At 42.9% G+C, this 27,391-nt stretch overlaps 2 protein-coding genes and 1 long non-coding RNA gene across 3 annotated transcripts in view; 1 reads left to right on the forward strand and 2 right to left on the reverse strand.

Annotated features, from left to right (window-relative positions):
* GFRA4 (GDNF family receptor alpha 4) overlaps positions 1–27,391 on the reverse strand; it is a 470,610-nt gene that overhangs the window by 410,398 nt on the left and 32,821 nt on the right. The gene's annotated exons all lie outside the window — the stretch shown is intronic.
* LOC142472238 (uncharacterized) overlaps positions 1–27,391 on the forward strand; it is a 40,476-nt gene that overhangs the window by 4,777 nt on the left and 8,308 nt on the right. The gene's annotated exons all lie outside the window — the stretch shown is intronic.
* Positions 3,806–26,544, reverse strand: LOC142468740 (uncharacterized). The gene is made up of 4 exons (XM_075575215.1): positions 26,230–26,544; positions 24,761–24,838; positions 23,663–24,397; positions 3,806–3,846 (listed from the first exon to the last, which is right to left on the reverse strand). The coding sequence occupies exons 1-4, from the start codon at positions 26,504–26,506 to the stop codon at positions 3,806–3,808; spliced, it is 1,131 nt and encodes a 376-aa protein (XP_075431330.1). The 5' UTR covers positions 26,507–26,544.

The following is a 27,391-nucleotide window of genomic DNA, read 5'->3' on the forward strand; positions in this document are numbered from 1 at the left end:
ACACATGCACACACATGCACACACACATACACACATACACACACATGCATACACATGCACACATTTCAGCGGCGGTAGCGGCGCAAATTCTTTATTTTCTTCATCCTCTCCCGTCGGCCGGTTCCACCCTCACTGCCGTGCGCGCGCGCGGCACCATTATAGAAAGACTGACTAACCTCAGCCAACTAAAACTGCCGCACGCGCGCACGCGGTATATAACAGCTCTATGTTATTAGGTCACTGCTGTGCAGCCACTTCTCCATGTCATAGAATCTCTGAGCTGAATGATGGAGCTGACTTGTTACCCAGCGCTGGAAACATATATTCACAGCACATTGTCCCCTACTTCATTTGCTGTGGAGATCAGCGTCTTTCAAATTACTCTATTAAATAAGGGCCACGGTTTTCTCGGGGCGTGAGGACTGCAGGGCCACTATGATGCAGTTTTTGTAAAGGGGGTCACATTAGTTTTGTTGTTAATGTAGCCCTTTTTGTGAACCGGCCTGACCCACCCAATCTCACATTGGCCCCTTGTGGTCTAACCGGTCCCTTTCCTTGCGGCACACCTCTTCTAAGGGACTACTGGTAACTGTATCACACCTGTGGCTCCAGGAGATCTGAGCCTCCGCTAACTGGGAACCTGGGGAAACCCTTACCATTACCTGGTGCAGCGCCTCCACTTACCCAGGATCCCCGTTATGAAAGATAGCCCTGGGTAAGAAATACAATAACACACGTATATGATAAAACAATACTTAACACTTTACTAACACACATATCACACATTACATAACATCATAACCTTATCACCTCAGGCCCAATGTCTGGTGTTCCCACCCAGTGTCCTGTAATCCCCCACACCCAATGTCCCGTACTCCTACGGAGGTCGTGGGTGACTGCGCAGTCACTAGATTATCTGTTAGGCCTGTTGGTGCACTTATGTGGAAATACCTTCCGAGCACTCCTATGCTCGGGCCTGCAACACTCTTCTCAAAGGGTCAGACGTGCGATGCATCCGTCTGATCCTATCCAGGTACTTCTCCAGGAACCCCAACGAGGGTCCCACCGCTTCACGGGAACACAACCGTCTCACGGTAACAGCAACCGAATCACGGGAACAGCAACCGCCGCTATCCCTGTCTATCCCTAACTAACCCTAAAGTGACAGGAACCCTAACCTAGGGCCTGTCCCTGATGAACCGCAACCTGGGGTGGCTTGGGGGAAATCTCCTAGGGCCTGTGGAGTAATACCCTGCCCACTCCCCTACCTACCCAAGTCCCTAATCCTCCCTAACATATAGCTACTCGCTACTCCTAGATACTAACAGCCTGCAGCAGACACACCGCTCTCACCGTCAGCCTGCAGACATCCACACACGCTGCACACACTGCGCCCAGCACAGGCAGCGACAACACACACAGCTGGCAATCCTACACAGCCACCTGGATACCCGCAGCGATAATCCACTGCACACACTCTGTGCCTATTTGCCAGTGCACACAGCACTACCCGCTGTGGCACTGCCAAACCTGCACCTCTCACACCTAAGGGTGACCTCCTTATCTAGGGCCGTCCCTCTTCAGTTACCCCCTGCCCTTACCAGGGATTGGGGCCTGCCTGGGGACCTAAGGAGAACCCTTACCTGGTGCAGGAGCCACTCGCTCCCTACACCCTTCCTACTCCTTCCTCTGCCTCTTCCTGACTGCCTGTGCAAAGCCCGGGAAATGTATCTATATTCCCGGGCTGAGCTTCCTCCAGCCCTATTGGCCAATATCAGGCACCTGGTGCCTGTCTCCCTATGCCTCCTGGGAATTGTAGTTCCCAGGGGGCTGCCTAAGCATTGGGGCCGCGTGCGCACTTGCCCTGCGCATGCGCGAACTCCTAATGGCCGCCACAACCTCCCTCTACCCTGTCCTGCCCTCGCGCGATCTCTCCCTAGCCTTCCCTGCGCTTGCCGCGAACTAACGCGCAATGGCGGCGCCCTCTCCTTCAGCCGCCGAGCCGGTGGCAACGCGATCGCGGCCTTAGCGACGGCCCGATCGCGTCCCCGGCAACCGGCCTGCGCCTCAACACCTCGCGTTGCTCCCTGCACTGGCCCCCACCCTCGCGAAGTGCCGGCGGGTCCGTCGCAGCCTCCGGCGGCACCCGCTATCCCTCGGCACAGGCAGAGGGGGGCCAGAAAGGGTAATTTTACCTCGGGGCTACATTAATTTAGGAATTTGAATGATTTGTTACAACAAACATACATTAATAACTATGCCTGTTGTGTCGTTTACCGCTCCTATCACTATATACATTAAGTACGCTGATAAAACGTTGTACTGATGCAGCGACCGTTATTTGAACACTTCACGCGTCATGTAATGTACATCGGAATCCCGATTTGAAACCGCGGGATGAATTCCAGCCTCCCCGCACTAAGATGCGAGCGCGGCGAGTGCAAAAAATCGAATTTTAGTGTTCTGGCTATTAAAAACATGAAAATGACACAGTAACACAGTACTGTACACATTACAATTCATCCATTTTATTGCAAACGCAGAAACAGAATCCATGAAATTCAAACAAAACATCTGCGATAAGCGCGGGTGCCTGGGGCGATAAGCGCGGGTTCCTGGGGTGATAAGCACGGGTGCCTGGGGCGATAAGCGCGGGTGCCTGGGGCGATTGGCCACGTTCATGCTGCGTGGGGAACAGCAGAGAACTCAAAACCGGCGCCGAGATGTGTTCGAATAACGGCCGCTGCATCAGTACGCCATTTTTATTTCTTACATTTCCGTTATGTGTAGGATGTTATATTGTACATGCATTAGATTCTGGATAAATACATGTCTAAGTATGCCAAAAAAAACCCTATGCTACTGTACAAGGCCGTGCTAACTTATCTAGTGAAAGCATTGTGTCCGTGCTTAGAAGATTAATTGTATCCTTGTGCTTATCTTGAAAGTGCTTGAAAGGTATTATCGTGGACCAAACAGCCTCTAGAGCACAGCATGATGAAACCATAGGGTCCTGGAAATGGTCTATTCAATAAAAACTATCCCAATCTGCAAAATGTCTATAATTTCCCATGACCAATGTCTCAATGTAAACTGTTCCATATAACTGGAAGTCTAAAATCAATCTCTTTTGGCAGTAAAACCCAATCAAAGAGTGATGACCTTTGGGGATAGAATGATGTGCCTTGAAAATGATGGAGTTTCTTTGCATTAAAGAAACTGCTGATCTAAAAAAAAAAAAAAAACGACTTGCACTACAGCATGACCAAACATAGCTGCCCCCTCCTCCGGTTCACAAGGGTTAAGTTCTATCGGGGTGGTGTTCTCAAGACCCTACAAAGGGGTCAGAGAGGGGAGGCCACGTACCTTGTGACCTTCCAGTAAAGCAGTCTTGCTGTGCTCCAATCCCTGCCAGGAGGCAAAAGAGTGGCTGAGCTGTGATGGGTCTCTAGAGAATCGTCTCACTGTCCCAACTGCGTTTGGAAAACATTTTTGCAACTTTTTTTTTTTTTTAAGAAATGTTGCAGTTTTAGATATTTAACCAAGTAAAATAGGGCTAAACAGAAATCAGAGGCGGCAGGAAAGTGCAGCGTTCCACAGCACTGGGATCGAGACCCTACGTATGTGGAGAGATGCCCGTGGACACCCCTGTGATACCTGGGAAATAAGGAAATTGACATAGGCAATGAAGCTAATGAACCCCTTCAGTGCCAGAGGGTCCTGTCACCTCTGGGGGCCACAGACCTTTCCAGCACTGCTGGAAAGCGTGACCATTGTGCTGAGCAGAAGGGGAGGGGTCCATCCTTTAAGAGTAGTCCACGATCATCACTCCACATGTGGCAGCCCCTAGAAAATAAGCAAATGGCTGTGACGTACGTCTTAAGGGCCACTGGGGTGGCACTTTTCATGATGTGCTCTGTACATAATTAATGCTGCACATTAAAAAAAAAGTAATGTAGAGAGTTCTTGTATCTGCGTGCCTCCTCTATTTTGGTGGGGACCCTGCAGCAGCTGTCACACCGACTCCCCGAGCTGCAAAATAATTTGTAACTTTCTCCCTTGGTAAGAATTTACAGATCCCAACGCATTTCACGATTACTTTTTAGAAGCTCTTCATTAGAGATGGGCGAATTTTGGGAAGAAGGTTTGGATCCGCAGCGGATTCCGCAGATTGTATTGTACTGTATGTCTTTATTTGTATAGCGCCATTAATGTACATAGCGCTTCTCAGTAGTAATACACATGGTAATCATATAAATAACAAATAATAGGTCATGGGAACAGATTTCAGCATAATCAATCTGAAAAGGGGCAATTTGGATTTTGCGGGATTTTTTAAATTATTATTACCTATACACTGATTCTGCAACCCGGTGACGGATTGTTAAGAACCAACCCACGAATTGCTGATTCCACGGATTGGATTCTACAGATGCAGGAATCAAACACAGGACCTTCCATTTCCTAGACCAATTCTTTACCTGCTACACCACAGCATTGGTGTGATGTCACAGACTCTATAAATATATTTAACCTTTGTAGCGCATGGCAGTGGACTACACTGTGTACAATATGTTAAGTATGCTTTTAGAGCCTGTGACATAACACAATCTCTGTGGCTTGGAGGTACAGAATTGGTAATAGTATATAACATTTATTGAATGTTTAAAGGAAAAAAAAAATCCACGTGGTGCAGGGGGATGTGTGTCATGTGACCCTCCTCTGCGCTCGAAAGTCTACTGCAGGGAGAGGAGAGCGCGAACCGCAGAGAGGAGAGAAATGCAGATACCGGTAAGTCCTCGTGCGGCAAAATTTACGCGATCCCGGAAAAAAAAATTCGAGGTGATTTTAAAGCGGGAGCCACATTTAGACCGTGTTATAAGCGGATCCGCGTTGTAGCGGATTGCACTATAACGGGGTTGAGTTGTATATATGTTTGGAGCAGAGCTGAACCCATTAAAGGTGACCTCACACACAGCAAATAAAAGGGAAGAAATCACATGGTGCATGAAGCAACCTGATTGGTTGATGTACCATGTGCTTCCTTCCCTTTAAAGGTGACCTCACACAGCACCACAAAATGAAAGGGATCACATGGTACATAAACCAATCAGATTGCATCATTAACCATGTGATTGCTTCATTTTTGCCTGAGATGTAATTTTCAGGCAAAAATTAGGGGATCACGTGTAACTGATCAAATGTTACTCACAGGGCTTATATAAGGCCTGTTACATTTCATTTGACTGAAAGAAGACAACAAGTCAACATCTGGAAGAAGAAGAAAGAAGAAAAGAAAAGCAAGAAGACATCTTTAAAGTAACAAACAAGAACTACTCACTAGAGACTGCTCTTCAATCAACGGTGTATTCATTGCTTCTGGATTGGATTTATTGTTCCAGCTTGATTTTTTGTTTATTTCTGTGCCATTGGGCGGGGATTCCTTTTTTATGGTTTTTTGGATTTTTATTGGCCAACAGGCTAGGATGGTTTTTCCCCCCCGTATTTTGTTATGGTTGGGCATTGTACCCTTATTGTATTTATCTGTGGGTGGGGGGTTGTATTGTTGGGGGTGTGGGGTGGGAGATGGGGATAATTGCATCAGGGAGGGTGATTAGGCCTTCCGATGGATGGGGCAGTGGGACAGGTTAACCCCTTGGTTACCTTAGCGGCTAGTAAAGCGTTGCATGGCATTCGGTGGCCAAGGGGGGGTAGGTAGTCTTGTTTTGTGTTTATATGAACCCCGTAGTAGCCCTTTTTGGTCAGCTAGTCATGGGAACCCACAGCTAGTTGACCCGTGTATCTTGCCTATACATATAATGGCCAATATATTGGCCATTATGCACATAAAAAAGACAGGGCTAATGCAAGCCTGGACAAGGTAATAAAGTAAATATATAATATAATGTTAGCCCCGGGCACCACCTGGTTCCTGAGACACACACCTTCGTAGGCGCTGCAGGTATCTCTCTGCAGTTTAAATGTCCCGTCATGGCTACCTATTTTCCAACGTGACAGGACATTTAAACAGCACAGAGATACACACATCCGTAAGAGTTGCTGATATCCTGGTAAACAGGGGGTACCCAAAGCTGAAATTAATGGGCATGTCCCGGGGGCTACAGCTCGAGGGGCCGGAGGGAGTCGGACCCTCCATCAAGACTCTTTATGACCCCCCCCCCCCAAGCGATTAGAGAGGCCCCGCGCTATTCCCCACAGCAATTAAATGGATTGCCGGGGAGAGAGTGTGACCTCTGTAACAGAGCTGACCTCCCTCGTGACGTCGCAGCATCATGTGATGCTGCATCATCATGGCGACACGTCACATGGGACGCTGTAAAGTCACATGGGATGCAGTGACGTTACAACGTTGCCCCCTTAAGGCATAGTTACACCACTGCTCTGCAGACTCCTGCTTAAAACTATTTAAAAATACAAAGGCCAGATTATTAACAATCGGCTCAGATTTTTTAATGCCAAATCGATGGGCGATTTTTGGTAAGGGAGGTGGGGGGGACAGATTTGTCCTAAAATATCCAGGAAATAGATTAGGACTGTTCCGCCCATCTCTATTTGACAGGGACATTTTAAGCATTATCGATTGTCCTTTTTGGCACTCATCTGTGGAAATCATCGAGTGCCAAAGGAACCGTCCGATTCGAAGCAGATTAAAATCCACCCCAAAATTGCACCCATCTCTAGATGCAAACACAGTTATTTGGTGGGTTGAGTTGCAACAGTTTATCCAGTTGTCCCCCCTTCCCAGAGCTGTTTGTTTAGGAGAGTATTCCCAATAACCAATTATACATTTGATGACCCAGAGTTCCAGCAGCAGTGGGGATCATGAGCTTCAGGAATGCCGTGGGCTAAAGCTCACCAACGGGCAGCCTGGCAAGGTCACCTAGTTGTTGATATAATTGAATAAAGCTGCAGCCTTCCATCCCAAAAAATGTGTTGTGTGTTTAATTCAGAAGTGTTCTTTTTCCATGTTCATTTAATTGCTTCAGCTGATGGTGGGAAGAGGTGGAAACCGGCAGGCTGACTTGTTTTCTGTGCTACTGTTCAGATTTTTGTTTATAGTATTTGGTCAAATTAATATTTAAAAAAAAAAAATGGACAGACTATGTACCAAAGGACTGCAAATAAACCTTTTGTTCTACACGTGTCAATTAGAAAGGCAATTTCTTCTGTATCTTAAAGCATCCATGTATCATGCTGATTTTCCACGTATGTATCTGCTTGAGGAGTTGGAAGTGTTATAGGAGGAGTTGGTACGAAGAAACCTGCATAATGTACATGTAATCATTTCTAATTGAATGCATCAAATTCTGCCTGTTTCTTTGAGTACAAATCGGCAGTACGTGTAAGATATGTTGTTATTGTTATTATAAGTTATTTATAACACGTCAACGTACTGTATTATGCGCTGTAATACAATAAGGTGTGAAGACACGTCAATTGTATTTAGCTTTCACTGAAGCAAAACGAATAAACAGGTTTTTTTTAAGCTTTTCATCTTAAAGGGCATTCCCATGTAGTCTGACAGTTTAATTTCTTGGGGGTCTGTGAAAAGGGTAGGGTTTTCTGTACCCTTATCCCACCCTATCCTTATCAGAGAAGCAATAAAGATAAGAAGAGGTGGGGAGGGGGGACTCTAGTTGTATAAGCATGTGTTGAACGCACAGTGACATCACACAGTGACATCACACAAAAGGGAGTAGGCAAAGGAAATCAAACCTCTTAAAAATACTAATAGGTGTCAGATTTGGGTAAAAAGGCATCACTCCAGATTAGACCCTTTAAACATGCCACTGTATTAAGTTCACTTTGAACCTAAAAGGTATCTTCCTGTTAAAGCAATAACCCACACTGCTTGCATTTTGTTTGTTTTTTAAGCAAAAAATAGTTTTTTTTAAACTTACCTAAACCAGGGGACCAGTGTGGACCTCCGATCAGCTCTCACACTCTTCAACCCTACGCGTTTTGCAGTCCTTCACCGTTTGAGCAGGGCCTCCCCTGATGGGAGAGCTGATTGGAGGTCCAAGCCAGAAGCAGAGTAGAAGTGCCAAACCGTAAGTGATGTCAGACACCAGGAGAAGCCGACAAATGAATGGCTTGATATTAACAATAACAAAGCGAGCTCCCAATCCCCCCTAACATACTCGGACCAGCCTCTCAACCTTGTTGATGAGCTTGTTAATACTATATTTTGATTTGCGAGTGCAACGAAGCATCTTTTATGTACTTCAATATATTTTCAACATACTACACAAGGGCTCTTTTACCAGTTCTCCCAAGGAATTACATCAGAAAACATTTAGGAATTAGGAGGGCCATAAGCTTATTGAAATAGAATGTAGGATACACTTAAAGGCTTAACAATTATAATATTTCAACATTTTGCAATCGTTTAGAACATCTACACGATATATATATATTTACGTTACCTTAACAAGTGAGTTTCAGTGTGCAAAATTGTACTTTGCGCCTAATACAGAAGTAACGAGACTTACTGTCCCCGGCACCGCGGACAAACAAGCAAAAGTCTGCGGCACCGGGAACAGTGTCTGCCGTGATCGAGCTGCAGGGGGTCCAGGCTTCTGAATGGAACCGGGCGACTGTCACCTCCCCCAGAATCCTTTGCTTTATCCGAGACATATTTATAAAACATTACAATACATGTATATATACAGCTAAACCCCGTTATAACGCGGGTCTCGGGGTCCACCCCGTGCAGTGTGAGCAATGAGCAGTGTGTGTGCAGTGTGCAGTGTGTGTGCAGTGTGTGTGCAGTGTGTCAGTGTGTGCAGTGTGCAGTGTGTGTGCAGTGTGTCAGTGTGTGCCGTGTGAGCAATGAGCAGTGTGTGTGCAGTGTGCAGTGTGTGTGCAGTGTGTCAGTGTGTGCAGTGTGAGCAATGAGCAGTGTGTGTGCAGTGAAGACACGTCAATTGTATTTAGCTTTCACTGAAGCAAAACGAATAAACAGGTTTTTTTTAAGCTTTTCATCTTAAAGGGCATTCCCATGTAGTCTGACAGTTTAATTTCTTGGGGGTCTGTGAAAAGGGTAGGGTTTTCTGTACCCTTATCCCACCCTATCCTTATCAGAGAAGCAATAAAGATAAGAAGAGGTGGGGAGGGGGGACTCTAGTTGTATAAGCATGTGTTGAACGCACAGTGACATCACACAGTGACATCACACAAAAGGGAGTAGGCAAAGGAAATCAAACCTCTTAAAAATACTAATAGGTGTCAGATTTGGGTAAAAAGGCATCACTCCAGATTAGACCCTTTAAACATGCCACTGTATTAAGTTCACTTTGAACCTAAAAGGTATCTTCCTGTTAAAGCAATAACCCACACTGCTTGCATTTTGTTTGTTTTTTAAGCAAAAAATAGTTTTTTTTAAACTTACCTAAACCAGGGGACCAGTGTGGACCTCCGATCAGCTCTCACACTCTTCAACCCTACGCGTTTTGCAGTCCTTCACCGTTTGAGCAGGGCCTCCCCTGATGGGAGAGCTGATTGGAGGTCCAAGCCAGAAGCAGAGTAGAAGTGCCAAACCGTAAGTGATGTCAGACACCAGGAGAAGCCGACAAATGAATGGCTTGATATTAACAATAACAAAGCGAGCTCCCAATCCCCCCTAACATACTCGGACCAGCCTCTCAACCTTGTTGATGAGCTTGTTAATACTATATTTTGATTTGCGAGTGCCACGAAGCATCTTTTATGTACTTCAATATATTTTCAACATACTACACAAGGGCTCTTTTACCAGTTCTCCCAAGGAATTACATCAGAAAACATTTAGGAATTAGGAGGGCCATAAGCTTATTGAAATAGAATGTAGGATACACTTAAAGGCTTAACAATTATAATATTTCAACATTTTGCAATCGTTTAGAACATCTACACGATATATATATATTTACGTTACCTTAACAAGTGAGTTTCAGTGTGCAAAATTGTACTTTGCGCCTAATACAGAAGTAACGAGACTTACTGTCCCCGGCACCGCGGACAAACAAGCAAAAGTCTGCGGCACCGGGAACAGTGTCTGCCGTGATCGAGCTGCAGGGGGTCCAGGCTTCTGAATGGAACCGGGCGACTGTCACCTCCCCCAGAATCCTTTGCTTTATCCGAGACATATTTATAAAACATTACAATACATGTATATATACAGCTAAACCCCGTTATAACGCGGGTCTCGGGGTCCACCCCGTGCAGTGTGAGCAATGAGCAGTGTGTGTGCAGTGTGCAGTGTGTGTGCAGTGTGTCAGTGTGTGCAGTGTGTGCAGTGTGTGCAGTGTGAGCAATGAGCAGTGTGTGTGCAGTGTGTGTGCAGTGTGTCAGTGTGTGCAGTGTGCAGTGTGTGTGCAGTGTGTCAGTGTGTGCCGTGTGAGCAATGAGCAGTGTGTGTGCAGTGTGCAGTGTGTGTGCAGTGTGTCAGTGTGTGCAGTGTGAGCAATGAGCAGTGTGTGTGCAGTGTGCAGTGTGTGTGCAGTGTGTCAGTGTGTGCAGTGTGAGCAATGAGCAGTGTGTGTGCAGTGTGCAGTGTGTGTGCAGTGTGGCAGTGTGAGCAATGAGCAGTGTGTGTGCAGTGAGTGTGTGCAGTGTGTGCAGTGTGTGCAGTTTTTTTTTTAAAACGGGAGCCACGGGAAAACCGCGTTATAACTGAATCGCGGTATAACGAGGCGCGTTATAACGGGGTTTAGCTGTACTAAGCTTACATATTCAACTTAATTTGAACAAAGGCCATGTAGCCAGAAATGTAAGTACACTGGCGACACCTCCTATTCTAACATTTCCCGCACGGCAGGATGCGTGCGGGCCGCGTGGTGACGGCGGCATGTCCGCGCGTCACTGTGACGTCACTGTCACGTGGCGCGCCCGGCTTCCCCCGACACCCCTGAAGTTTGAAGTGAGGTAAGCGGGGGTACGGGGAAGCAGAGGGGCACAGCAGGAGCAGCTAGGGGGTCGGGAAGGGGCAGCAAAATGACATGCGAGCGGAGGGGGGTGCACGGAGGAGATGCGGCTGGTGCGCGGTCTAGTCTCGGTGCCAGCCGGAGTAAAGCCCCGGCTAATTAGGGGCAAAAGTTAGAATAAGATGTGCCGCAGCAGTATGTATAACGCATGATAAGCACACTGTATTAGCATAAGGTCTTTAGCATCTGCTGCATACTCTTTTTACCCAGTCTGATACAAGTTTCTTAGTTAACAGGTAATTATATTTGTTGGAGGTATATAGGACAATAAAGATATAATGAGTCATTATTGTAATTTTTTTTCCATATTTATGACTTAATGTGGCCTACAAACATTCATAAAATGTACATTATTTGACTTCATAAATATGACTTATAGTTTGTTGTTTGAAATTAATTTTCACGTATTGCTTCATTTTGAACCCCCGATTGATTTTGCCCATTACTGTACTGTATGTGTTTGGTGGGGGGCAGAGGGGAGGGGGCACAGGGGAGGGGGCAGAGGGGAGGGATCTGTATTTATTGAAATGTATGGCATCTTTATTTATTTTACAACAGGGTTGTACTGAAGGCCAGCGGGGACCCGCGGGGACAACCCGAAGGCCACCAGACCCCTGTGGGAACCACCCGGGGACACCCGCCCGCCTGTGTTATCAACCCTGTGTTATAATAAATAAATAATGGCTTTATGTGGGGGCACAGGGGGTTGGTAGTGTGTTGGTGGTTATTACATATTTTAATATAAATTTGTACTACTAGTGTATTGTAGCAGGGGGTCTCTGGAGCCTTCAACCTTGTTGAATTGAGGTCTGCTTCCCGAGATACAGGCCCCCATTGTCTTTGTACAGGTGAGCTCAACTCCCGTCCTCACCCCCCCCCCCTCCACCCTCCACCCTCCACACCCCCCCACAGGTCAGGTTTTCAGGATATTCCAGCTTTAGCACAGGTGGCTCAATCAGTCCCTGCTTCACCATAAGTGGCTTCGAAACACAAACCATGTATTACTCACATAGCACAGCCAATGTTTCGACATTCGCATAAGGGGTCTTCCTCAGGGTACATTCCTTCTGCCCTGATCCCCTTTAAGTACCAAGTGGGCATTCAGTCTCAAAGATGGTGAAAGTTACCTCCACTGCCAATCCATCTCTACAGGCTGCGCCTCTTTATAATGAATGGGGCACGTTAGATAGCAAAGGCACAAGTCTTTTTATATGTTTGTGTTCATCATTAAACACTTGTATTACTCCCAGACTCCAGTACTAAAGAAGTGTGGGAGTAGGTGGTGTTGGTGCTAGAGTTGTAAATTGATTTGTCAGATGCATGTAAAAGTAAAGGGGACAATTCACTAAACGGCGATAAGTTCATTTCTGGATTTGCATCTCACCGCATTCATTAAGCCCGTTTAACGCATGTCCAGACCACTGCAAAAAACGTCAGTCTCCGACTACGCAAATATATAATTTTAATCATTTTGGCATATATTTTATTTGGCGTTTCGCCTCGCCACAATAATCTGTTTGGAGGTATAAGAGTATAGGGGCCCTCTCCTAAATTAGTCTACCTATTCGCCTCCATTGGTCGGGGAAGTTTCTGACTGTCGCATTCCCGCCGGCATTGCTGCAAATCGTGCGAAGCCCCAGACATCAGACCATGTGATTTTTATACATTGATCTTCCTGCACCCTTAAGTTCTCCATGAAGTAGCCCTTCCCATCATGGGGTCTGGCGTTCCAGTGGTCCAATGACATAGTGGCTATGTCATGGCTTTTAAGTTGTTTTTTTTTGTGTGCGTGAGATTGTGCTCGAATACGATCTGGCAGGGAGGAGTATGGAAGAGAAGGACCCTCCTGTACCGCGTCACCGGTTATTCTGCAATCATGCTCGCTGTATGTCAGAGGTGCGAGGGCCCCCACTGGTAAGCAAAGGGTTAATCAAGACAAATTTATTGTTTTTTATTGTGTCAAATTGCATGCCATTTTCAGGCCATTTTGCCTTATCGAAGTAAAATGTGTAGGGTGAGATAAAAGATAAACACTCCGAGAATCTAATAACGGAATACAATGATAACATGGAATATAGAAAGTCTCATCAGGGCAACGGGATTACAGCAGAATAAAAAAACGATATATTTTTTAACCCATTCTCTACCAGAGGGGCCCTGGTTTGATAATGTATACCCCTTCCCCCTAGCAGGTTAAAGCATATACAGTACAGTACAATGAGAAACACAGAACCAGTGAAACTGAGAAGAAATACGAGAACAGCAAAACTTCTGGGACATTAATCGAGCATTTTGATTAAATTGGAGAGGTTTACAGTACGTTGATTTAACATGAATCTGGCTAGAAGAGAATAGAGGTGCGAGTGATAAATGGTGCTGGTTACTGAATTCACAAGAGCTGTCAAAATATTAGCTCTGACAACAATGTTGCTGAATACTGCGCTTATCAATGTTCCGCATAATACAGATGCCTAATCAATTTCCTATATAATCCGTATAGGGTTGAAGGAGCAGCTCAGCAGTAATGTCCCTTTGAAGTGCATGAACCTGATGATCTTGGGCAAGTCATTCAATTTCCCTTTGCCCCGGTAACCCAAAATGTGATTTAAGCTACAGGGCAGGAACATGTTGTACCAGTAAAATTCTATATACAGTGCTATAAAAACACAAAGAGTAGAAAAAAATATTATTATTGTTATGTCATAAAAGTGATGAACGAACATGTATTTTCACATTAGGGTCTACGCCGGTGGTTTTCAACCTTCTTTTTTGGTTATGGAATACATTGTGAAATTCTGAGGAACACCAACCCTCTCTAATAGCGCGTCTGAGATCAGATGCATTGTAAGGAACCCCAACCCTCTCTAATAGCGTGTCCGAGATCAGAAGCATTGTAAGGAACCCCAACCCTCTCTAATAGCGCGTCTGAGATCAGATGCATTGTAAAGAACCCAAAACCTCTCTAATAGAGAGTTTTAAATCAGTTGCATTGTAAATTCTTTTACGACCACTTTAAAAAAAACACTGGTCAATACAGAAGAGGCAAAATAATGCATCCATCATCTAAGAGGGTCCAGATCACAGTAAAGTAATGCCTAATAGCGAGGACAGGGGGGTGCACAGAATTGCAATGCAAAATTGCCACAATTAACAGAGAACTGAAACCATGACTACAATGCATTTTTGCCAGGGTCACTACTGAATAATTACTATGATTGTCAAACACCACATTCTGTGACATTAACAGCATTAAAGGACAAGTGACATTTGTAATTCATGGATAGGGAGCTCATTTTTAGAAGTCGTCTGCCAAGAAGCTAAATTAGACCTTTATGGATATTTTTTTTCCAGTCACTTCTCTGTTTTCTGTACTTGCTGTAATAAGACCGACCCTACTTGATGTACGCAAGCATAAAGGTCTTAATGCACACTATCTGTTACAGTTGATCTTTTCCTCCTGATATAAGAAATGTATTTAATTTCTACGTTGGATAAAAGCACGTGCTGCCTGCATGAGCCCACAGCAGCATACAGAATTATGACCTGGTAGGGGGTAAGAGTAAGACCCAACATGCATCTCCCATACATTGCATGAGAATAAAGGGCTCAATGGTAGTTATTTATCAAACAATAAGCTCACAGTGCTTTCTATGCAGTGAATATTATTACTTGTTCAAGCTTTAGCTGGTGCAGATTGCAATAGAGGGAAGCTTGTGCCATGTCCGACCTCGCAGACTTGATGACACAAAGGGTTGGCCTGTCGCACACACATCAAATGGACTGGAGTCTTGAAGATATTCCTAAAGGATTATTTGCAATGCACAACATATCCGGTGAAACTCCTTCATTGGGTTAAAAAGTAAAAACTCATAAAGTACCCAGAGGGGCTTATTCTGTAAGCTCCGTTAGTGCTTTACCATGCATTCTGCACAGATAGGTCCATTCAAGTCAATGGGGCTTTCCATGCAGATCCCTCGGTACAATGCTAAAGGAGCTTACAGAATAAGCCCTAAGGTGTACACGTATGATCCTAAAATTCATGCTATGAAAAATAAAGACTCACGTCTGGCCACTTGGGATAATCCTGCAAGGGGTCTAGAGCCAAGCAAAAATGTCAAGAATGGGTCCTAAGACCAAAATAAATCCGGTAAAGATGTAGAGCTCATGGAAAAATGAAGTCAAGAACACCAAAAATAAGGAGAAATCAAAAGGTAACAAAAAAGGTAATTTAATGACTTAAAGAAGTCATGGTGGCATCCAACGTTTCGGTGCAAACAGGCACCTACATCAGGGAAGCCGAAACGCTGGACGCAACAATAACTTCTTTAAGTCATTACATGACCTTTTTGTTATCTTTTGACTTCTCCTTATTTTTGGTGTGCTTGATTTCATTTTTTCCTAAAATTCATGCCAAAGTAACACATCTTTTAGAAGTAGGGTGACCATATGTCCCAGTTTAGCCAGGACAGTCCCGGTTTTTCGGGCTATGTACCGGTTTTCTGTGCAGCATGCGCAATCGGCACTTCCTGGCTGCTCGTGTGCATGCGCAATCGGCACTTGCCAAAAGCGCATTCACTATTGGCACTCGTCGTCTGCTCATGCGCTTGAGAGACCTGCAAATGCCGTTCGCGCATGCGCAAGCGGCAAGTGTTGAGCAGCCAGAAAGTGTCGACTGCGCATGAGTGAGATTTGACCTGGTTTTTGCCGGGACAAATCTGGTCACCCTACTCAGAAGTCATTATGTTGATAGTGATTGGGCAACGGTTGCAGTAAAGTTGCCTATCCTGTGTGTAAATCAGCATTAAAACCTCATGATAAAAAAGGGCATTTACACAATGGTATATACAAGGTTTACACAGTATGGGCCTCATGCAGTAAGCGTTGATAAGGGAAATATGGCCATGTTATAGCCAAAATTGGGTTTGAGATTCAGTAAGCGCCGATAAGTGCTTCATATCGCCAGGTTTCGGAGCCGATAATTTGGTTATGGCCAGTCGCCTGCCGATAAGCCTGTTTTCGACACTGATCGCCACTTTTTTAAATCGGCTGGATTCAACAAAAAAAAACAGCTTATCGGGGCTGATCGGCACTACGAAATTGAGATGTTATGGCCGATTTCTCCCGCCAACTAAAGTTGGCATTTTGGACGGGAGAACGATCGCTAAGGCTGCCGGAACGGCACTTAGAAAAAAAAAATCTTCTGTACATCAATGGAAGTCAATGGAGCGGGGACGTATAACAGTATAGTACTGTTTACGTTTCATTGCTCACAATACAAGGGGGATTTGCATTACAGTGTGGGGGCATTCCCTGCATTGTGTCACAGCTGATGTGTCTTATTTGCATAACATTCGACTTTTACATGTTTTCAGCATTTGCGGGTCACATTACTCATCATGTGATGATGTGGCAAGGGAAAATACTATACTACACTCTTAAAGGAGAACCTCACATCATATCACACATTTTACTCAACTCAGCGACAATTATTTACATGATGTTACACATGTCACACATGTCACACATACACAGTATATTCATCTTCCTTTACATTACACAATGCTTGTAATGTGACACGCATCTTTAAACGTTCATGTACATCTGTCTTCTCATGTTTACATATACTTTTGGGTCCTCCCTATTTTCATGACGTCACTTATTGGACGCTCAATCACATTGCATGTTTACATTGTAACCGTTGCATTACAAGCACTTCAACCTAACTTATACACACATGTACAGTAATTCATCATTGGGACACCTTGTAAACTCATTCTATACCAACTATCCTCCTTACACAAATGCATGCATATGCACACGACTATTCATTGTTGCCAACATGTCACAATAACATGGATAATTACACATGTTACACAAAACTTTTCCCACGTCAATCTCAGCCTTTTTGTCTCATTACATGACTGACTCTTGCGTTCACAAGTGTTACATGCATTGCACATGCAACTATTTATTTGCAAGCAATCTTTGTACAAAGCTTCACGTCACATCATTGCCAAATATCATCATTCCCTGCAGAATACACACAACAAATACTTAGAACAACAAGTGCACACAGCTTGCCACAGAAGTACTTTATTATGTTAATGTAACACCTTGCATTTTACTATGTCACCTGACATCATCACATACCTATTTAAAGGACGCACATTACCTGCTCATTCACAGCTACTCATTTCAAAATGTTGCGAATGTTTAGGAGACGCAGGAACATTCTTTTCTATGACATGCTTGCTGATCAAGAGAATGATATAGGGCAAGGTAGGGACACACCGAGGGACAGTGACAGTGACGCGGATACGACAGGGACAGGGAGAGGGACAGGCCGAGGGACAGGTAGAGGGACAGGAGATCAGAGGAGAAGACAGAGGAGACAACTTGTGCCTCGTCCGCGTCTGTACAGGGAGAGAACCCTGTTAGATGGGATGAGTGAGGAGGAGATTGTAAGTCGCTATCGTTTGAGTTCAGCAGCAATCTTAGCTCTTTATGAGGAGATAAGGGGGGATTTAGATTTTTTCACAGCCAGAGGTCGTGCAGTCCCTGGGCTTGTTAAAATGCTGTGCTCATTACATTATCTTGCTTCCGCGTCATACCAGACAACTGTGGGCATAGTGGGCGGGGTCTCGCAATCTACATTCTCGCGGGCCTTGACCCAGTTTCTCTATGCACTCAATAGACGCGCTAGGAATTATATTCATTTTCCTACAGAGGCAACAGAGTGGCTGGAAGTCAGGACTGGCTTTTATAATATAGCAGGGATACCATCTGTGCTGGGTGCAATCGATTGCACACATGTTGCTTTGATTGCACCTAGTCAGAGTGAGCATGTGTACCGCAATCGGAAGCACTACCATTCACTCAATGTACAGGTGGTATGTGATGCCACGATGAGGATAATGCATGTGGTACCCAAGTTCCCTGGTTCCAGTCACGATTCCTCTATCCTGAGGAACTCTTCAGTCTTCCATGCGTTCGAAGAGGGACATTTTGAACCTGGTTGGCTGCTGGGTGAGTACATATTTACATGTTCTAACACAAAACACATGTTGATTTAGGAATGTTGGCATTGTACAATTTGATCACTAATGTCAGCTTATGTGTGCTCCATTCATTATAGGTGACTCAGGATACGGAATTAGGCCGTGGCTCTTGACTCCGGTGCTAAACCCTCAAACTGAAGCAGAGGACAGGTACAATGCAGCCCATATATCTACAAGATCTGTTATAGAGAGGACATTTGGCCTACTCAAGACCAGGTTTAGGTGTCTGGACAGAACTGGTGGGGCTCTTCTATACAAGCCTCAAAAAGTGTCTGATATTATCCTTGCCTGTTGTATTTTGCACAATGTTGCACTCAGGCACAATGTACAGTCAGACCTAGCTGAGGCTTTGGTAGACGAGCATCCCACCCATGTAGCTGCTGAAAATGAACAAACAGCCAGTGGTGGCCAGACACGACAGAATCTCATCAATTCATTTTTTTCTTGTAAGTACAAACTCATATGTTCCTAGTACTACTTTTATAGTTTAATTATGTTATATTAACAATAATGTTTCTTTATATAACCTTCTGTTAGGACACAGATGAATATGGGTTGCACACCTTTCTTTTCTCTGCTGTGTGCACAAAGGGATGTGGCACCGGTATGTTATTGTTGCACAGGTTATATAATCCCTCTTCAATTGTACTTTAGTTGTGTGTATGTGAATACAACTTGGGTAACAAAGCAATAATATTTTAGCATTGTGTTATTCCTTATGCTAAGACAAAACACATATTATGCCCATAATCATTCATGCTTCTAGTATGCTTACATACAATGTTATTGGTGCAGTGTAACATGTACATCCATATGATGTGTACACCAGGCTGATTTACATTTTGAATGTCATGAAATATACATGGTGTTGTACATTTAACACCAAATACACACTTTGCTGTGTTGTTTACGGTACTGAAGATGGCATGTCAATGTTTGCAATTTATATATTGTTCCTTTGCATTATAGGTATATCTCCAGTATGACTGATCATGGTATGTATATTTGCTGACATCTCTCATAAGATGTGGCTACCTCAATCTTCCTATAATTATTGGAACTAAAAACCCAACATATTGGTTTAAACACAAATGTTACATATATGTACTTTCTGTATCATGTATATGCATTTAGCTACTCTTGAGCTTTCATGTGCATTGTATTACAAAATGATTACTCACATTTCATCACATTTTATGTATGTTTCCTTATAATTTCCATTAATGTAATATAGAGGTGGTTGGAGAAAAGGGGATAACTGTACTTATTTGTTTACTTACGGGAGCACATTCATCACTAGCATAGACACACTTTTTAAGACAACTGTTTGTGTCTCTATCAATTGGTGTAGGATCCATGTATAACACCGACAAATGATAACACCAGCTTTATTATGGTAGCTTATATCATCATATTGACTATACTATGTATTTCTAAACGATTAATAAACACAGTAAACTATAGTTAGTTAGGTTAATGAAATATACACAGAAACGTACTTCATAACATGATGGTGATGTCATATTCAGAACATCATGCATTGGAGGGGACCATAACATCTGGCCAGTAACATTATTTGCTACAGTCCCAAACCATTTTATCTACATACCCATGTAACAAGAGATTTTAAAAATAAATGGCTACTTGGTTGTAAGTGTCCTTTACATTGGGAGAAGGAGTGGCTCAGTGAGTAAAGACACACACTGGCACTGATAGTTTGAAGCAGGGGAGTCTGGTTCAATTCCCGGTGTGGGCTCCTTGTGACCTTGGCCAAGTCACTTTATCTCCCTGTGCCTCATGCGGCAAAAAAACATTTGTACGTTCCACGGGCCAGGGACCTCAGGCTGAAACATGTGTCTGTAAATCGCTGCGTACAACTAGCAGCCCTATACATGAACATGCTCATATTATTATTATTATTGTTACATAGTTTCGACAGTCATACGTTCCATTACATATTAGAATACACAAATGTGTTAGCAGAGTGGGAATGGTTGTTATATATAAAACACACCATGTCATAAAATGTTAGTAGTCATTAAAGAACACTCAATAAAAATTCATGAGGCACTCTTTTGCAACATCATTATGTTAATTAAGTGCTTATGCAATATAGGCATAAGGGTATCACATTTTTAATTGTTTGTTAATAAGCGCTGCAAGCAATATAAAATTAGTTCCATATGTAGTATAGTAGTCGGTGGCTCCTCCTCACAATCATCTCATATAAAGGTAGACTCTTCTGAAATCATACATTGATCCGATTGTATCTTCCCCGACATCTCTGAAATACAGCAAACACATGATGGTCAAAGATGGCACCTTACTAGATATGCATCCGTGACAACGCGTTACGCAGCTCTATATCATTGTGTAGATACACACGTCAGTCACTTATATGTTAGAAGTAAAACTGTTCATCAGTATGTAATGTTTCTTTAAATTTGTAGCAGGCATAACTATGTATAAGAAGTGAACGTTGCCTGTATACTGAAAGATGTGCGCGCACATCTTTGTGTGCGCACGCACTTCACGCTTGGCTCCACTAACTGTTAGCGCATGCGCAAAACAAAGCGTACGTTGTGCGTTCAATACATGTTGAAAATACCAGTAAACATAACATCTTTATTTCAAATACAATGAAGACGAAACTACATTCGTTCTAAACGAGTACATCTGTATTCTTTTTAAACAGACGTGTTTGAACAGAAAGCACGGCCGATAACACAATGCGCAAATGCAATACGTGTGACGTCATGTTAAGCCAGCGTGAAACGCACGCTAACACTCCTCCCACTCAATTAACATTCGGCTAACGCCCAGGGTACGCCTACAAACACTGAGCCGCACGCATCACACACTGCAGTTACCGTTACTATAACAAAACATGACAGCCAATAGGCTTTGAGGCGCGCACGTCGCTTGGGGGCGGGACTTACATCACTAATCCTTTTTAAGGACGCCTTGGCCCATGACAAGGGTCCCACGTCATACGTGGTGGACCCGGTTTTCAATGTTGTAGATGTTGCATGATAACAAAACAGGTATGTGTTAGAGTAATGGTAAAATGTTGCTAATATGTTTAAAGGGATAGGAAAGTACGTATATTTATTCCGTCAGCAATGTGTACTACTCTTTCAGGTCCTACTATATTGTATTAGGAAACAATTTGTTTGTGATCGCTACATGTTATGCAGTCTGCAATGTTACGCTGTATCCACGCATTGAAAGTGAAAATGGTGGTTACAAAAAAAAAAAAAATTTAAACGCAGAGTCAACGCATAACGATTGTTATATTTACCATTCTTCTAGAATTAACTCTTCGCCTGGCTGCAACTGGTCGCTCCAGAAATGCAAGGCATTTTCATCCACGCTTAACCCAACCGCTGAATCCAGTATGGCACATATCTCCTCCAGGATGCGCTCATAGGAATCGCCACTGCTTTCTTCAAATAATTGGTCGGGAGGTAGGTTCATTTCTTCGGGTTCCCATTCCAATGCATTTTCAGCTGAAAGGCTTGGTACATAATCATAGTACTTTTGTTCTTGTACAATGTGGGTTTCAGGAATGGAGGCTGCAGATATTGCAGCACGTATCGATTCAAACGGATCAGTAGTAGCGGATACATTGCTATTGCCATTAGGAATAAATATGCCTTTCACGACAATATAAGTGCCGTCTTTCAGGAGAAATTGTTTTTCCGGGGCAATCTTCCAGAAACCATAGGTGTGTTGTAGCTTATCCTGGTCACGTTCAAAAAAGTCATTACTTGATAAAGTGAATCTTATTGAGGAATTAAAATTCCGTGCATGCTTACGGTCTTGGTAATAAGGATATTTTGCTCGAATGAAATCATCGATTTGGCGTGTGCTTGCTTTCTGTCCGCGACTGTTCAAGATGGCTTCACAGATCATGTACTTATACCCTAAAAGGGGATTAATATTGTTAACGAATTCATCAGCCATGTCTGAGTAGCACAAAAGCTGTGTGCAGGTCTGTGTTATTTGCTCATCAAAATGAATGTGCTGAATGGCTAACAAACTCCTGTTTTTCCTTGTCAAGGTCAACAAAACTAACTACTTTGACTCCTTATTTCAAACGCCAATTGGATTTGTTTGTCTAATTGGGTTAACAGTTGTGGTTCGTGATATGGGACTGTGGGAGAAACATTTCTCCTTCTTTTATCTCGTTTGTGAAAAACATCCCTAGACTTTGAATGCGTTCACATAGTGTTTTTTTGAAAACTAACAAAGACCAGTGTGTGAAAATATTTCTTAGCCAGGCATATCAGTAAAAACACACCTGCAAAAAGAAATGTTTTTTCCCCGCTTACATTTCTGTGTGTATGTGAAAGTCTGGTTAACTCCCTGTCTGCATGAGTTTAAATACGTGTGTATATATATATATATATATATAAATATATCTCTTATAAAAATATATATATATTTATATATTATATTTTATTTTTTTTTATATTGCAGGAGTACACACAACATTGATGGCATTAAGTATACCTTGTATGAAACCTATTTAAATGGTGAGAAACATGATTGAATTAAGTAATAAACATTTGTTTAAGCACAATACTGTTAGAGTCTCATACTTAGGATATTTCTCAAACATTAGGCCTGTATTATTAAAATAGTGTTTTCACAAGGAAGCATGAAGTGTATTAGTTTGTGTATACCAGTTTATATAGTACTATATATATATATATATATATATATATATATATATATATACACACATATACATATATATATACACACTCACACACTCACACTCACACTCACTCAGTGTGTGTGTGTGTGTGTGTGTGTGTATATATATTATTATACATTCTGAGATGTTATAGAAACGAACACACAACTGATTAAAGGACAAAATTACAATGGCCAAGCAAGGCAAAGGTAAGTAATAATTTACACATAATCCTGCTGTACACGTACAAGAAAGATGTTTGCACTTACTTAGGTGTTTTAATAATTGCATGTGACTAATATGCATATGCAATTCTTACATCAATTAACACACCCAAATGCAATGTTTTGCTGCAAAGTCAATGGCAGCTTCTCTAAACTTAGCAACTGGCTCCTGGTGGACCATTACTGAACAGACGATTACAACATAAATATTTATAACACAATTAATTATGAGTGTTAACATTTCCAAAACTTCACGTGTACAAGAACATAGTTGAAAGTTTGGAAACAACACAGTCTTCAGCATACATACAATAGTAATTAGATAATCTGAAGTCAACAAAACAAGGCCAAAGACATATTTTCTGAATTATAACATTTATTTTTTTTGTTCCTTTTGCGAGCGAGTAACAGGCCTGCTTGTTGTCTCTTGAATTTTCCTTTTTCTTTTGCCACCAACTTTAGGCACAACAGAGCCACTTTGAGTGGCCTCTGGCACTTCACGGGCAGGGCTTGTGGCCAGTGACTGTTCACCTACGGGGCTTGTGGCCAGTGACTCACCTACAGGGCTTGTGGCCAGTGACTCACCTACAGGGCTTTTGGGCAGTGATTCACCTACAGGGCTTTTGGGCAGCGATTCACCTACAGGGCTTTTGGGCAGCGATTCACCTACAGGGCTTTTGGGCAGCGACTCACCTACAGGGCTTTTGGGCAGCGATTCACCTACAGGGCTTTTGGGCAGCGACTCACCTACAGGGCTTTTGGGTAGTGACTGTTCACGGACAGGGCTTGTGCCCAGTGACACATGTGAGCAAGTTGGTAGACACTGCACAAGTGATGGTTGGTCTGTTTCATGTGTGTCTTGTTTTGTTTTTGTCGCCTCCTTTGTAGGTGTCTGCTGCTGAATTTGTACAGATGGCAGCGGTAGGATGTCATCAGGAACCTGCACAGCAATGTCTGCTACTTGACCGGTAACATTTGGGCCTGGTGAATGAATATCAGATGAATGTGGTGAAAACTGACCTGCATGAACAGATCCTGGCTGGGAGGTGTTGAATTGTGGTACATTAGTCATTCTCCAGTAATTAGCTTGTGTTTGCTGAACAACTAATGCTTCGAATGAGGTGTTGATTTTTTGCAACTGTTTAGGCACTTCAATGAAGACTCTGTGGAGATGTGCCAATTGTGATACTGTTTCTTCCTGCAGTCCAATCATCCTTTCCAGCACTGTCATCATGTCTGAATGGCGACGATTTTCTGCGTCCACTATTTTTCCCTCTGAAGCTACAATTGCATCGTATGTGGAAGTTGATGGACGATTTGGCGGTACAACAGTTTCTATTGGCACCTCTTCATGGTCACATGATTGTATTTCAGTCTCTTCTGTGGCGTCATCCTCATCATACTCATCATCCTCATCACCATGATGTTCTAAAAAGAAATGTACACATTATTAAATGGCATGTTAATGTATGCTGTGTTACTATGTAATTGTACTGTGTCCTAAGTAACACCTAACATGTTAGCATACGTTTTATAACCTCATTAAAAACTACCTTGACTTACGAATAATGTTTGGACTCAGTATGAAATATGAATGAATGAAAAGTTGCTCTAAACTCAGAAGTCCTACATGATAATTAACATCACTAACACAATACATGTTGCCTTACACTTAATTTTCACTGACACTAAGTAATCCTATTTAAAGAAGATGTGCAAAACAAATAATGCACATGACAACATAACATATAGAAGAGCACATATTATATGGCCAGCAAATGATACACTCACCTTCTAGTAGTGTTGAGCTGGCTGACCCAGGTGAAGACACTTGTTCCATCTCAGGTGACACATGTCCTCCAGGGGCAACTATATATAACAATAACATAAGTTTTACATTTACATGTGTAAATATTGAACAAACACTTATTGTATGTTCTGTATTTATGATTAACTAACAACATCAGTTCCTTAACCGAAAATGTGTGTGAAAGTGAACATAAATAGTTGTAATAACACTGTACATGCCTGTGTACTTAGAATTTTTGAGTTCCCTAACATACAACATACTATGTTTCTGCAGTAATGCGTGAGGATAAATAGATTAAATGAGTACATAAAAATCATATGTTGTGTAGTGATATCAGTATCATAATGTACATAACTATCATGAGATGACCATTCACAATGGTTATCATGAAGGTGGTCATATTGCAAAAAGTGTTGTTTTTGGTAGAGGATATGTGTGGTACATTAATCGAAGATGTGGCACACCTGAATGTGGCTGTGACTCAACAAGACAACACATGCAGTGTGTGATAATGTGTCTTTCATAGTAGTTCAACTATAGATATGAGTGAACTAATGTGTGACGTACGCTTTGATAAGTAATGAGTTGTTGGGGCATTTAGTAGCTAGAGTTAAGCTTTCAAATGAGTGTGATTAACTTCAGTTGTGCTATTCAGGTTGTAAGAAAGGTATTCCCTTCCCCAAAAAGCCTAATCAGCCACACCTTTCAATGACTTGAAACAGGTGCAAATGGTGTGAACTAAGTTGACCGTGAAATGAGGCTGTAATTAGTGTGTGTGCTGAACCCCACCCCCTCTGTTGAAGTGTATGCTGTGATGAGATATTAATTGCAGCTGCTTTAACACAATGGTAGATGAGCTAAGTAGTCATCTGCAGTGTTTAAGTTATGAAAACAATGACATAACATATGATACGTGTGCCTCATTATGCTGTCTGTATATGACATAAAGCAAAAATGGACCTTTTCATAAGCAACTATAGATGTGTTAGTGCCAGTGATGTTTGTAGGCCGTTACATGCAATTTCTTTGATGCATGCTTAAAATAGGCAGTAATGTCATGTTTGTCGGAGTAAAATCAATAAAATACACAATAATATGATACATATTTCTGTTCTGTACCTGTAGCTACTAATAATTTCTCATGAACATGTGTTACACATGTGTACTACCCTGTTGTTCCCCATCTTCGCCCACCATCAATTGCTTCCACTGCAGCTATGCATTTTGGGAATTCACATGTAAATGAGCACGCAATGGCACGTGCTATATTAGTTACTGCTTTTAGTAGGACTACTACATATATGTCTATTTTGAGATATATATATACAGAATCAGACATATACATATATAGATGCAGGTATGCTTATATTGTGAAGACAGTATAAAAAGCAGTGTAAATATGCAAAATAACTGTAAGCAACGACACGCCTAGTACAGTAATATTTATCACCTGCTGGAAATTGTGACGGATAAATTCCAATGTCACGGTCACCAGCCAAGCCTTCCACGACGACGGTAAGTAATTTTGGCCGAAGCAGCTCCTCCAATGGAGTCAATATGAGACGTTGTGGTGTGGGCCCACCTCCAGTGCCAGTAGCATGCACGCGTTGGTCTTGTATTTTCTTTTTCAATTTGGACCTAATATCATCAAATCTTTTCCGACAATGATACTTGTCCCTGACACTATTCCCACAGGCATTGACACCAATGACTATTGTGTCCCACATTTCTTTTTTGCTTGCTGCACTTGTCCGCCCTTGAAAAACATATAAAAGATATGAGGTAAATTAATAATAATATAAGCACCAGTTTCCTACACTGCTAGCTGTTCCAAGAGATAGCAAACATGCTGTTTTATGTGTAATATGTGCAGCACATGAGCATTCACTACTAAACCTATACATGTAAGCAAGGTTGCATTCATATTGTATGCAGTTCTGGCAAATTGACCGCCTGTGTTTATTTGTCCTTGTAAGGCATGATAAAAAGCTGTGTTTCCACACTAATGAACATAGAAAGATATTGTGTACCCATATTTGCATATGAACAAAACTCAGATGACCTAGGATCACATGTATTTGAATAATAAATGTAAAGTTACACTTACCTACTAAATGTCCATAGAGACTGTCATAGTGCTCCAGAATGCCAGTGACAAGAGCCCTATTTTCCTGGTCATTGAAGCGAGGATTACGTGGCTTCTCCACACGTTTTTTCCGAGCAGGTTTAGGGTCAGAGCTTGGCTGGTGCTGACTGGACTCTCCTTCTTCCAATGGAAGAGCCTCCAAAAGCTGGCCACCAGCAAGCACGCCACCACCAGACACCCCATCAGCAACTGCGCCACCAGCAGCACTCCCAGCACCAGCACTCCCACTCCTAGCACCAGCACTCACACTCCTAGCACCAGCACTCACACTCCTAGCACCAGCACTCACACTCCTAGCACCAGCACTCCCAGCACCAGCACTCCCACTCACAGCAACAGCACTCCCACTCCCAGCACCAGCACTCCCACTCACAGCAACAGCACTCCCACTCCCAACAACAGCACTCCCACTCCCAACAACAGCACTCCCACTCCCAGCAACACCACTCGCAGCACCAGCACTCCC

The sequence above is a fragment of the Ascaphus truei genome, chromosome 1 (assembly GCF_040206685.1).
Source record: "Ascaphus truei isolate aAscTru1 chromosome 1, aAscTru1.hap1, whole genome shotgun sequence".
Lineage (NCBI taxonomy): Eukaryota > Metazoa > Chordata > Amphibia > Anura > Ascaphidae > Ascaphus > Ascaphus truei.

What these genes read in the sequence shown, in the direction of transcription:
- LOC142468740 (XM_075575215.1), bottom strand. Translation starts at nt 26,506, where the DNA reads ATGTGGGACACAATAGTCATTGGTGTCAATGCCTGTGGGAATAGTGTC. An exon ending in TCCGTCACAATTTCCAGCAG is followed by an intron (nt 24,839 to 26,229) that starts GTGATAAATATT and finishes TGTTATATATAG; the next exon opens with TTGCCCCTGGAGGACATGTG. An exon ending in GCTGCCCAAAAGCCCTGTAG is followed by an intron (nt 3,847 to 23,662) that starts GTGAGTCGCTGC and finishes CTTATTTTCTAG; the next exon opens with GGGCTGCCACATGTGGAGTG.